Source organism: Lemur catta, chromosome 3 (assembly GCF_020740605.2).
Source record: "Lemur catta isolate mLemCat1 chromosome 3, mLemCat1.pri, whole genome shotgun sequence".
In the NCBI taxonomy this organism is placed as follows: domain Eukaryota; kingdom Metazoa; phylum Chordata; class Mammalia; order Primates; family Lemuridae; genus Lemur; species Lemur catta.
In genome coordinates, this window is record NC_059130.1 from 40,190,314 (window position 1) to 40,204,243 (window position 13,930).

The 13,930-nt window shown below is 49.5% G+C and overlaps 1 protein-coding gene across 2 annotated transcripts in view; it reads left to right on the plus strand.

Annotated features, from left to right (window-relative positions):
* TNR (tenascin R) overlaps nucleotides 1-13,930 on the plus strand; it is a 77,512-nt gene that overhangs the window by 26,784 nt on the left and 36,798 nt on the right. For both annotated transcript variants that reach the window (XM_045547300.1, XM_045547301.1), the window contains 3 exons: nucleotides 11,085-11,174; nucleotides 12,228-12,491; nucleotides 13,071-13,340. In XM_045547300.1, the coding sequence (XP_045403256.1) occupies nucleotides 11,085-11,174; nucleotides 12,228-12,491; nucleotides 13,071-13,340 (624 nt within the window). The remainder of the gene's footprint in view (nucleotides 1-11,084; nucleotides 11,175-12,227; nucleotides 12,492-13,070; nucleotides 13,341-13,930) is intronic.

Here is a 13,930-nt window from a genome sequence, read left to right on the forward strand (position 1 = left end):
CCTACCTCTGGGTACATGGTGGTTGCTGAGTCTACACCCTCACAGCTCTCTCCCCAACCCTCCCTCTTACATCCAACCAACCACCAACTCCCATGGATTTCATCTCTTCAGTCCTTATCAAATATGTCTACTAATGTCCATCGAACGGCCATCGCCTGGGCTAAGCCACCATCATCTCTGATCTTAAGCACTGAAATGGTTGAGAATCCCCACATTCTCTTCTGCCCCTTCACATCCTCTCTTCACACCATCGGTGGCCCTTTCAAAGTCCGTGTCTGGTTACGCCATTGTGCTGTGCAGACATTCCAGGGCTTCTCGCGCTGTTAGGATGAACCCAGACCCTTGCTGTGACCCAGCAGGCCCTGCCTGGTCTGCCCCCTTCTCCAGTCTCACTTCCTGCCCACGTGCTCCTGGCTGTCTGTGCTCCAGGCCCACAGCTTTGCTTCTTTCCCCTCCTCACAGCCTGTTCCCTCCGCCCGGCAGGCTCTAGTCAGCCTCTTCACCTGGGGAACACAGGCTTCCCTCTCAGCACCTGTGTTGCTGGTGGCTTCTCGGGGAGCCCATCTGGTTCCCGGGTGAGGCCGGCTCATCCCATCCAGTTACCACTAGCCCCTCAGCACTCCTCAAGGCACCACTTCACACGTGTGCACGTGATTATTTGATTGTCGGTCTTCACCCTACACCTAACGCTCTGTGAAGCTGGGATCATACTTGGTTTTGCTCATCACTGAATCGCAGGGTCCAGGCCAGTGTCTAGCACATGCTAGCTCCTAGATCAGCATTTCTGAGTCTTGACTGAATGAATGAATAAAACCGCAAAAGCTCACTATGACTGGCACATAGGCTGCAATAGGCCAGTGACAAGGTGAGAGCCTGGTCATACCTTATACACCCTATAAAGAGTTTGGGTTTCTTCTTGAGTGCAATGGGGAATCACTGAGGGATTTTAAATAAGGTGATGTAACGACTAGATCGGTACAGAGGCGGACAAGGCCAGAGGCAGGGGACTGGCCAGAAGGCTGGTGCTGGAGTCAAAGGGAGAGAAAATGGCAGTGCCCTGGGTGACCATGATGCCTGGCTGGGAAGCGTTCCCTGTCCCCTTGGTGGGTGTGGGTCCTAGTCAGTGCTCCTCCTGGGGCCTTTGGCTCACCCATCCAAGAAAACCTACCTGCCCAACCTCATGGATGGGTGGATAACTGGAGATACAGGGTGTGGTTTTCAGTTGAGGGAGATGCTGTGCAAAGCAGTCGAGGACCAGAGGCTGCCAACATGCTCACAGACAGAGTTTGTTTAACTTGTGTCTTGGATTCCTGCAAAAGTATTTGCCGTCTTAGGAGACAAGGGATACACAGCAAAGAGTGCATACAATAAACAAGGGAAGAATAATCAAAGCTGTTTTCCTCCTGAGCTGAAATCCCAGGCTGCCTTGCCAAATAAGGCTAGTTAAAATAAATATAATAAATGCCTTTTCCAGACAGACTCACTCCGGAAAGCACAGCAAGGACGTGGGAAGATTTGCTGACCAAGCAGGTTAACGGGGGTGAATTAGACATAGAAAGGACAGACCAGCTGGCATAGGGCCTTGCAGAGAGCTAGAAACAGTCCCCAAAATTAAACTAAACAAAAAAAAAAAACCTGAAATGATACAGGAGGGAACTGATTCTGGGCGCAGCCCATCCCTGCCTAGAGCCTCGGGCTAATTTGGTAATTAGCAGTTATAGGAAAACTATGGCTATTGTTCAAAGGGAGGAGACACCACAAAATCATGAGCCATAAGGAGAACCCAGTCACGTCCTCATTATCGTTTCCCGCTACCAGGAAGAAAGAAGGTTCTACATTCTTCGATCCTCTGCCTTATTCCAGACACCTCCCCGTAGTTACAGCTTATGTGACCTTCGCAGCACCCTCAGGAGGCAGGCACTGTTGGCATCCCCATTTTATGGGTGAGGAAACAGAAGCTCAGGAAATTTGGAAACTTGCTCAAGTTCACAAAGCTGGCAGGGGGCACGGCTGAGATTCAAAGTCACTTCTGCGTCCCAGTCAGGTTTCCCTCCCATGCCTGCTTCTACTAACAGAGTGAAATGTAAGGGACAGTCCAAATTTAAATGCCACAGATCTCTAAAGGGTGGGGAAGCTTTATTGAGTAGTGGGCTGAAATAGGTTGATTTTTTGTGTTAGAGTTGGGCTTATAAAGTTATATAATTATATTATATATAATTATCCCAGGGAGCTCACATAATTATATATATTATATTATATATAATTATAAATTAATACATTAAATTATAAATTAATATATTAATGTTTATATTACACATAATTATCCCAGGAAGCTCACTGCTGGGAGATTTACAAGGGCAAATAGCGTTATGTTATTTAAGAAGGGATTATAGGTGCATGAGAAAATCAAGTATGTTTGTACTTGCTGAGACGCTAGTTGCAAGATTGTTGGCTTTTTGCTGAGGAATCTAGGGGAAGAGAAGGAAGGACCGTGAACAAGAGAAGGGACAAAAGGGAGGAGTTTGATTCTAACTCTAGAAAGTTGTACTTTCTCCCTCACTCCCCAACTTGGAGCCTAAAGAGGAAAGTTTTTCAGCCTCCAAGGCCTGTGTTCACACCCTGGAGTCCCAGTTTGATTTCAATGCTCTGCTCTTTGCAAAGTGTTAAGAGCACAGACTCTGAACTCCATAGGGAGGCTCAACACTTCCTATGTGATTTGGGACAATTGACTTAACCTTTCTAAGCCTCTGATTCTTCACCTGTAAAAGAGGAATGATAGCACTTAGCTCATAGTGTCATCACGAAACTTTAATGAGGCCATATATTTAATGAGTTTAAGGTAGTACTTCTAACACAGTAAGCTACTCAGCAAGCACATGATGATGGTGAAGAAGAAAGAGGATGAGGAGGTCTGTGAGCTAATGGATGGCCCAGGATGACCCCCTTCAATCTGTGTGGTACGGGGTGTAGAACCCTGCCTCTGACGGTATGGCACACAGACCAGCAGCACAGACATCGCCCTGGGAGATGTCCAAGCCCTCTTCCCCTAGAGCTACTGAATCAGAGCCTGCGGTTTAGAAATCCCCCAGGGACCTCACATGCACATCAATGTGCGAGAAGTGCTCATTTACAGCATGACTTTGGAAGTCACTCCACTCAGGTTTGAGACCAGCTTCATGGATGTGTGTCCTTGGGCCAATTTCTTAAATTCCCTAGGCTTCAGTTTCCTCATCTCCCTCATAGAGTTGTAAGGATTAAATGAGATCACAGATATCTCCCTATTTAAGCATTTAGGATGGAGCCTGGCACATGGTGAGCACTCAGTATGCATTTGATTGTTTATTGTTCTTAATCCCACAAAGTCAGACCTGGAGCCTGGGCAGCCTGGCTTTTCACTGGCACAAGGTCAGGTCCCTTTATTCTCTCAGCTGACTCTCTACCCTTACAGCTTCGTGGCACCTGTATTTGCTACTCACTGCAGAAGCCCTTGTCTCCAAGGCCACCATTTACCTCTTCACGGTAGAATTCAGGCCCTTCCTGACTCTCGTGTTTCTGGATCATCCCCAGGGCTCACGGCAGCAACCTCCCAACCTCCCGCTTTGCTGCATAAAGCCCAGGCTGGGGCACAAAATACCAAACATTTTCCCCCATTTTCTCTGTAGGCAATGCCCAGAGAATTCCCTCTGGAATTCCCAATTTGTTTCTGAACAACACACTCGATGTCTACAATTATTTTTTTCTCTGCTTTGGTGGCTTCTGTGTCCTCGATGGTAAGTCTTCTCTTGGGGTCAGCATCCTCTCCTGGATGATGCCTTCTTGGCTTGTGTACCACACCTACGGTCCCAGAGGGCCCCCTGAGTGTTATACACCTTGCAGGCTCATCAGGGTCCCTCCAGGTTAGAACCTGGCACTAACAGGGACTGGCAACACGACTCTGCTTCTTGGACAGCAACAAATAAACAATACATCACATAGAAAACTCCTAATAGAGGGAGAGAGGGAAAGAGAGTCTCAGTCCCTGATTGGGATTTGGTCCAAAAAATCAGCTTCCCTGCCTAGGACTAATGCAGCTTGTAAACACTACTCTGGCCTTTGTATGTGAGATGACTGCTCTAAGCTGTCCTGGGAAAGGCACGTGGCTGCAGCGTGTCAGCAGGAGGGGAGCGGGCTCGCCCTCAGACATCCACGCTCTCGCCAGGTCTCCCTTGACGAACAGATGCCGTGATGAAATGTAGATGCCTACACTTGAGGACCCCCATGGCCCAGAAACAAGGCAAAAGGAGCTGGCCCACAGGGCCCCTGTGAGCACTGTGCCCCCACCAGCCACCCAGGCCCTTCAGTGCATCCCTCACCCACCCCACGGGGCGCCCACCTCTGTGCCTCATGGCAGCACACCCCCACCAGCCACCTCTTCCCACACACAGGGGCTGCCTGTGTCTCCCCACAGCAAGCTGCTCATCAGAAAAACCGCCAACAGGGCCCAGGAAACCCAGAAGCTTGACAATCCTACAGACATGCTACAACACCGGGCTGCAAAAAAACAAAGACTTACAGCCAGCCACACACAATACACACTTAGGCAGTACACACTCGCAGGTACACACATGCAGGTACACACACACTCAGACATACACACACTTTTGCACTTACATACACTCGGGCACATGCACATACACGCTTACACACATACACAAATACACTCTTGCACGCACACACTCACATAGTCTCCCACACACAGTCATACACACCACACATGCACACGCATTCATGTACACACACACGCACACACACACACTCCATACTCAGGCTTTGGGAGTTGTCACCTTCCAGGCCTCTGGTTGCTGGGAGACACGGAATGGGGGCCACCTACCAAATCCCACATTTTCTCACCAGGTTCCAAATGGGGGTCTAGTGGTGAGAAGGTGGGCTCCTCAGGGTGCACAGGCAGGCCCTGTGCTTGGCCACAGGAAGACTTTCCATGAAGAATTCTAGACTCCAGGAGGAGTCCAGCTGGCAAAGCAACACTGACCCAGGCACTCGGTGTCCACTTCACCCCGTCTGCACTCCCCTGACACACCAGTGCCTGAGCACCAAGCCCAGCGCCAGACCTTCCAGACCTTCACCGCCTTGGGGTCCTCTGAGGAGGAGGGGTCCTGGGGCTGGGGCTGGGGGTCTGGGCGGGACTTTGCTCAGCCTCCTTTGGGTGAAGTCACAGTGACCCCAAGTGGTCACTTTGGTAAGGCACCTCTAAACATGGTGTCACCTTCTGGGGGCAGGAAGATGCGAGTGGGCTGCAGACACCCAGGAAGAAGAGAAGGGAAAGAGCAGAGGCTTCCACGTGCCTCCTCCTCTCGGAGTTGGGGGTACAGGGGCCTGAACTTTGTCGATGTCAAAGGGCTGGGGAGAGGGGCCCAGAAGAAAAGCCAGGTGGGAATATTTCAGCCTCTGCTTTGGCTTCAGCAGGGGGTGCTTGTCTGTAGTAGAGACCCAGAAAAGGGCCGCTCCTGCGGGACGGGGGTGTCTCACTGATTTCACTGGCAGCAGGAAAGTTCCTTCTGAGAATGGTCCTTAGTAGCATCATCGTTCTGATTACATATAGGTTTGTGGGGCCAGGATGGAACTGACTGCTGCTCTTGGTGCTTGGACATCACGCACACCAAGAAAGCAGGGAAGTGTCCCTGAAAGGCCGGCTCGTCCAGGAGCCCTGACGAGATGAAAGATGAGAGTAGGGAGCCTGGGAGCCCGGCTCTCCGTGTAACTAAAACTGGTTGCCTATCTGGTATGATTTCAGGGGTCTCAGAAGATCCTCTCCAAATCTCTCACCGTCTATGAAACCCCTAGTCTCCAAGTTCCAATGTTGGAATATTTCTCTATAAGGGGCCCCATATTAGGTCCCTGGTTTTCATGAACTATTTTGCCAGAGCTGCTTTTGCATGTGCTGTTTCTCTGCCTGGGATGCCCTCCCCCAACCAAACCTCCACAGACCCTTCCAAACCCCGTCCAGGTAGCCTTTGTTGGCACCTTCCCAACGCTCCTGCCACCGCGGCCACCGTGCTGCCTCTATGCCTCACGTAGTTTTCACTATGCTACATACTGGGAAAAACCAAACCAAACCAAGTCCTTTGATACAAAGACCTAAGAGTCTATGAGGAGACCTATGTGAAAACTAACAATAACAACATAATAACTATAAAAACTAAAAGATTAGCTACGAGCTCCTCAGGGATAGGGCCCCCAGTCTGTCCCTCTCTGTGAAGGCAGGTGTCCTATGCACGATGGCAACCAAATTCCTAACCCCAGTTTGATAGACTTGGAGTACCTGGGAGATGAGCCCAGGGACTTAGAGATGGAGAGTGTGCATGTTTCCACATGGCCATCTGCACCCAACCAGGCCTGTGGATCCCAAGTGTCCTATTCTTGATTTTGCTGGCAAGAGACAACAATCTCAGTTTTCTGGCCCTCCTTTTCTCTACCACTGCCCCCGCTAGCAGCAGCAAGCATGAAGAATAAGTTTCTTGATGAGTCACTCTGTCTTCATTGCCGTGGGCCTTGCAGTGCAGATGAGAATGCACTAGTCCTCATTCCTCTCTGGCCCTCATTAATCTATGAGTGCTCACCAGGCCCCACTTGACCACAGAGAATTCCATGTTTCCTTCCTCTGCCTTTCCTAGTCTTAGCTGCATTCAAGGTCCAGCTCAAGTTCCTTCTGTAGAAAGCCTTCTCCGGCTACCCCAGCCCATGCCGATCTCACCCTCCCTTTGAAACGGCTCTTAGTTAGCAGCCTCCAGTTTGATACCAAATAACTCTCAAATCCCAATTCGCTCCCTCCACTGCCCTCTACTAACCTGAAAAAGACTCAAGGACAAGAACCATGCCATGATGTGTCAGAAAGAGCAAGGGGCTGGGGTTCCCACCTAGTTTTACCATGTGTTAGTTTTGTTACCTTGGTCAAGGGATGGACTTCTCTGAGCCCCTGTTTGCTCCTAGCCCGTACCCTCCCAGCAGGGCTGCAGGGGAATTAGATAAGATGCCATGCGTGGCTCTCTAAGAAGCTTAGTTATAACTAGACAACTCTTTACCATCACACACTCAGAAATTCTCCTTCAGTTTTTACCCCTCTTACCTCCCTCCCTTTGCTCTTCATTGTTCTTCTAGATCACCTGCTGCATGTAGCCTGGTGCTTGGCATGTGATGGGCACTCATTAAATAATTAGTTTACTTTTTCAGGACAGATTCCTTTTCATCCCCAGAAGGGCAATGTCTGTTCAGCTCACCCTGGTATCCCCTGCATGTGGCCTTATGCCTGACACGAAAGAGACCCTCAATCATAGTAGTTGAGTAGCTAAGTGTGTGCCTTAGGGGTTCTGAGAAGAATGGACATGAGGTGGAAGAACTGAGAGAAGCACCAGCCCCCAGGCAGCACAAAGGAAGTTCTATAAGGAATGGAGAGTGGTGGTGTCCTATGGGATGAATTTTCTGAGCTGTTGTTAAGAAAGGAACCATTTATATGCTCCCACTTACAGGAGCTGGATAGAATGATAAAGAGAGCATTGATAGAGAGCAATGAGATCTTTAAAAAGTGCAAAATCCCTAGGAGTACTCGAAGCACTGATATATGTAAATGCACTAGCTGTGCCTCGGATACACTTTTCTTTTCCAGCAGAAGTGTGTTTTACCTGCTGGCAGAGAGCAACAATTCACTGCAGCAGAGGAAGAAAGCTGCTGAAAATCAAAGGCAGGCAGCAGGCAACAACCCATGGGTGAGCCCCACTTCCCTAGCCCCTCGACAGGAAACCTGGGAAGAGAGGGCTTTAAATTCTGCTCTGCAGTTTTCTTAGAGAAGATGATTCCATTGTAAATTATTGAACATTCCATTTAAGCTTCATAAATAAGAAACTGGGATGAAAATGTTATATGTTAGATCCATTTGGCAACATATAATTTCTGTCTTATTCCCTCATCTGTCACCCTTCGTCTACGTTGGAGAATTTCTACTTCATTATAGGCAATTGAAGGTCTCTATCAGTTTCTTGAGAAAAGTAGTTTATGTCCCAAAGGTAATCTAATTTCTCCAACCAAGGATGTAGCTGGGACTCACCGAACATATTGATGGAGATAAATGTGTGCTTCAAACAGATCTGGGGGCGTTGCAATCACCTACTCAGTCTAGAGACAGGTACTGAGCCTGACACCTGGGCTCCCTGAATCACTGGTTTCCAGCAGAGCCAACAGGCTAGGCCTCTGCCCACCAACAACAGCAGGTGTACCTGGGACCAGCCTGTACCTGCCTAGGGCATATTTTAAAGCAGAGGAGACCACTTATTAAAAAAGGACTCAAAATCCTGAAATCATTCTCTATGCAAGGTAATAAAATATTGGCTACTATCACTATGGGCCAGGCACTGTACTTTAAACACATCGATTCATTTAATCCTCACAGTGACTCTCTGATACTCTTATTCTTCCCATTCTACAGAAACTGAGGCTCAAAGATATTAAGTAATCAAAGTCACACAGGTAGAAAGTGGCAGAGCTTGAATATTAACATAAGTATGTCAGACTTCAAAGTTCACCAGACTTCAAAGTTTACTTCCACTGGTGTTGCCACTTTAGAGAAAGAAAGAACTAAGGATTGGAAAAGAGATGGAGCTTATTCAGGAAAGGGAAAGAGGGCTGATTATACTACCTGTCCAGCCAGGGCTCTGGGACTGCACTCATTCAAGGGAACTGGCTAGTAAGACCAGGCAGGCTCTACCTTACCCAAGCATGGGGATATATATTGCATGGGCTGAAGTAAAGCCATATAGAGGAAGGGGGTGTGGAGCCCTCTGGCGACCACACTGTACTCCCCTGGGCTAAATCAAGCCATTTGTTAAGGAAAGGTTGCTAAAGTATTTTCTCTCAAAATTAGGGATGCTAGGGAAGTGACAGCTGGCCTGGGGAGCCAATGAGGTGGGAGGGAGCAAAGGGGCGTTCCAATCCTCCTAGAAGCCTGAACCCTGAGACCAGAGGCCTGGGGTCATCTCCAGCTGGTCACAGAGCTACTCTGTGCCACGGTTTCCTTTTAGAAAAAGATGATGTACTGCATTGAATAGCAGTCCCCCCAAAATTCATATCTACCCAGAACCTGTGAGTGTGACCTTATTTGGAAATAAGTTCTTTACAGATGCAATCAAGTTAAGATAGTATCAAAATGGGTTAGGGTGGGCCCTAAATCCAACATGACTAGTGTCCTTATAAGAACAGAAGACACAGTCACACGGTGAATGCCACAAACAACACAGGCAGAGATTGGAGTGCTGCAGCCACAAGCCAAGGAGTGCTGGCAACCACCAGAAACAAGGAAGAGGCAAGGAAGGATTCTCCTTTAGAGCCTTCAGAGGGAGCATGGCCCTGCTCACATCTTGACTTCAGACTTCTAGACTTCAGAACTGTGGGAGAATAAATGTCTGTTGGCTAAAGCCACCCAGTTTGCAATAGTTTGTAACAGCAGCCACAGGAAACTAACACAGATGGAGAAAAGACTGCCCATCCCACCTTCCTCACAGAGTTGTGATGAGGCTGTAAAATATATGCAACTTTGAAAAGCACAAATATTATATAAATGCAGAAAAAGCATTGTAATCAGCCATGATTCTGGGGAGCCCACAAAAGGCCCCCCAAAGAGCCTACCAGAAGGACCCATACTGAGTGTTGGAGACACCTGGGGTGACAATTTGATTTTTGTTGCATTTTTCTACAATCTCAGTCCTAATAAATGGGATGAGCTGATGCCAGTTGCAGTGGATGGAATAATGGCCCCCAAAGATGTCCACATTCTAATCCCTAGCACCCGTGAATATGTCACCTTACATGGCAAAAGGGACTCTGCAGGTGTGATCAAAGACACTGAGACAGAGAGATTGCCCTGTACTACCTGGGCAAGCCCAATGTAACCACAAGGATCCTTATACAAGGGATGCGGGGAGGTCAGAGTCAGAGTGGATGTGACAATGGAAGCAGAAGTCAGAGAGAGAAACAGATCTGATAATGCGAAGCTGCTGGCTTTGAAGATGGATTAAGGGACTATAAACCAAGGAATGCAGGCAGCCTCTAGAAGCTGGAAAAAGCAGAGGATTGCCCCCTAGAGCCTCCAGAAGGAATACAGCCCTGCTAAACCATTTTAGACTTCAGACTTCCTGAATTTTGAGATAAAAATGTGTGCTGTTGTGAGCCACTAAATTGTGGTAATTTGTCACAGCAGCAATAGAAAACAAATACACCAGTCAAATCAGTTAGTCTGAAAATGAATGTGGGAGAGGGCAGGGAGAGAACCCAGAGAAGTCCAGGTATTCTGGGAGCCTCTCAGTGATCCTTTGTATTGAATCCCCCAAAGGAGTTCCTGAGACGCTTACACCCTTTAGTTAAACAGCTTTTGCATTTCCTCCACCCTCCTGGACTCCCTCAGAAGCCACCCTAAAGTGGGATCCATAGCTTCAGATACCCTGGGGCTGGAATTACTGACCTTGGTGGGGAGCCCGCAGCAGCAGGCTTCTGCACACCACTGCATCAAAGGCTGACAGCTCTGTGCGCAGGAAAACAATCCATCCACTGTTGCTCCCCAGAAGGGATCCAGGAGTCCCCATGTGGCCTCAGCTCCTACCTATAAAAGGTGTAGCTTGGTCCTCATATAACACATTCAAGAAACATGAGAAAGGCCCATGCCCACACTGCCCCTCTTACTTACATACTCCCCCAATTCACAATCTAAGCAAGAAACCACTTCACTTCACTGGTTCTAGCCACCCCAACTGTCTAAATACGCAGGGGAGCACACTTCTGAAGGTCACTGACAAGGGCAGCCTCCCCAGAGAGCCCGACAGCAGGCAGGAAGCTCTGCACTGGCCGGTTCATCCTACGGACTTGGTATGGATTTCCTAAGTAGTGAAGTTGGAATTTCCTAATAAGTAAAATTAGGAGCGCATTCAAGAAGGACTAAACACAACATAAGAATAGGAGTCTAAGATTATTTCCTTCCATCCTCTCAGCCTTCCCTGTCCCCAACACACACACAGAATAATGTTTGTGTCTCCATCTACCAACAGATCTGATACCTGGCACCGAATATGGCATTGGAATATCTGCTGTCATGGACTCACAGCAAAGTGTGCCAGCCACCATGAATGCCAGGACTGGTGAGTAGGCGGATTGATGAGGAAGAAGACTGGTTTAGCCTGTGAGTGTGAGTAGCCATGGAGGCTTGTCCTGGCAAGAATTAGTCAGAAGGCAATGCCCACCAGTGAACAGGTCAATGGTGACAATGTCAGCCTAGGATGGCATCCACCCTATGCCTAACCTCTGAAATCTGACATGCAGGATGGAGTTCCCCTCTTCCCCATAGACCTCTGCTGGGTCTCCCATGGTCTGAAGGGCTGCCCAGAGCTATGCAGAGCAGAGGTGGAAAAGCTCAAACAGGTTGGTCCCAAAGCAGACCATCCATCCCACAATGGGCAGAAAGGGTTATACCTCACCTTGCACCACAAAAGCCCTCAAAAAGGCCACTGGAGTGAAGGTCTAGAACAACCATTAAACCCAAGGGCAACATAAAAATCCACTTGAGACCATTGCTGCTCTGGATCTAGCAGTTTTGCTTCCAATTCCTGGGTAAATGTCAAAATCACTCCAGTAGCTTCAGTACAAGCAGCCTGGGCTAGGCTGGGGATGTTAGACCAACCCCTGTCCCAAGGCTCAGTTCAGCATAGACACTCTCTCTAGAGAGCCGCATGGAAAGGCTCTCCAGGGTCCTCAGATGCAGTTGCCTGCACACCCGCGGTTAGACAAGTCAGTGTGGCCTCTGGGTCAGGGAGGGGTACACTACTGCTGCCAGGAATGGCACATCCCTACTTGACTGTGACTCCTGTTTGCCCTGCTTGGCTTACTGAGAAATGCTGGGAGAAAATGAATATGGAGAGCTTGGAAACCAGCAGGCAGCTCTGTCCCAGAGGCGGATGTATTCCAGTGGCATCTGAGCCAATAATGTCTTCCTGCAGATGGTCTGTCTCGTTGCCAAGCCCCCGGCCATCTTTCAGAGGGAAGGGACTTAGCAAACTGAGATAAGTGTCAGCAAGGACAAGCCAGTGCTTGTGCTCAGCAAGCCTGTGGTAGCTTAGAAACACACAGAGTGGGCCCACGAACACTGGCCCTCCTGGGGAACCTGTGTAGCGCGGGCCACTTATGTTGATCCACAGAACTTGACAGTCCCCGAGACCTCATGGTGACAGCCTCCTCGGAGACCTCCATCTCCCTCATCTGGACCAAGGCTAGTGGCCCCATCGACCACTACCGAATCACCTTTACGCCGTCCTCGGGGATCGCCTCAGAGGTCACTGTGCCCAAGGACAGGACCTCATACACATTGACAGACTTGGAGCCCGGGGCGGAGTACATCATTTCCGTCACTGCTGAGAGGGGCCGGCAGCAGAGCCTGGAGTCCACTGTGGATGCCTTCACAGGTACTGGGGTGGTAGAAATCCCAGCTGTGTTCAGGGATCCATGGAGCTTAGTGTGAGATGGCCATCCAGGCCACCCACTCTTCTAACGCCCCGTTTCCTCCAGAGAAGGGAGAAAGAAGAGATGGTTAGAATGAGAGCTAGAGGGAAAACTAATAAGTACATCAAGAGGGAAGGGGTGGAGGCAAAGGCGGAGGTGAGCGGGCTGCTATCTACCTGCAAACTCGTGTCCGGCTTCCCACGGCCGGGTCGTGGTCGTCTATCCCGCCCATCTTGCCCTCCTTCCCTAAGTCAGCGGGCATCAGGGGATCCACGGGATCACATCAAATGCCTTCCAGAATAGAGGCTTTACATCCTGGGTCAGCATTTTGAATGACTCCCAGAGGTATTTTTGATTTTGCCAGAATCTATTTTTCAGTGTAAGGCTTGGCAAAGCAGGAGTGGGCAGGACCAGAGAGCAAGGGGTGGGCCATCTGGGCGAGCGGGTGAAGGCAAGGAGCACAGATCCCTGCAGTCAGGTGGCTCTTCTAGGCCAACGGCGCTGCTCCTCACATGTGCTTCGTCCACCTCTCTGCTTCACAGGCTTCCGCCCCATCTCCCACCTGCACTTTTCTCACTTGAGCTCCTCCAGTGTGAACATCACCTGGAGCGACCCGTCTCCCCCAGCAGACAGACTCATTCTGAACTACAGCCCAAGGGACGAGGAGGAAGAGATGAAGGAGGTCTCCTTGGATGCCACCAAGAGGCATACTGTCCTGATGGGCCTGCAGCCGGCCACCGAGTACATTGTGAACCTGGTGGCTGTCCATGGCACAGTGACCTCTGAGCCCATCGTAGGCTCCATCACCACAGGTGAGGCTGGAGGACTGGACAGCAGGTGGTGAAGGGGGTGCTCACAGTCGCCTTTGACAAGCCAATGAATTTAAAGAGAGAAACACTCAGGGAGTAAGGCACTGCCTGCATGGCTACAGGGGCGTCTATGAGCTGTTCTGAAACAGCTACTTCTTCCAGTGCTGTACAAGATGCATTAGATGGGAAATTCTCAAGTGGAAGGCAGGACAGACTCAATGTCTTGAGGAGGTAAAGGCCTGAATGCATCAATCCAAAGGTCTTCCCACTCTCAGCCTAGGAGATAGCCCTGGAGAAAGCTAGTCCCCAAGAGGAATCCCTCTACCATGAAGAGACACCTGTTCCTATTCTGGACAGCCATCTCTTGACTGCCCAGCAAGGTCACTGGGGCAAATGATGCTTCCTCAGAATCACAGGGGACTAGCACCAACTAGGTAGTAACCTGGCAGTCAGAGCATGGGGTTGATTTGACCGTTGTTTGGAAAACACACACGCTCTGAGATGAACTGGATCAGTCTCATCTCATCAGTCCCAAATACAAACCCAAATGTAAGGTGCATGGGGTAAGAACACGTATGTCTGGGTAGTTTCCT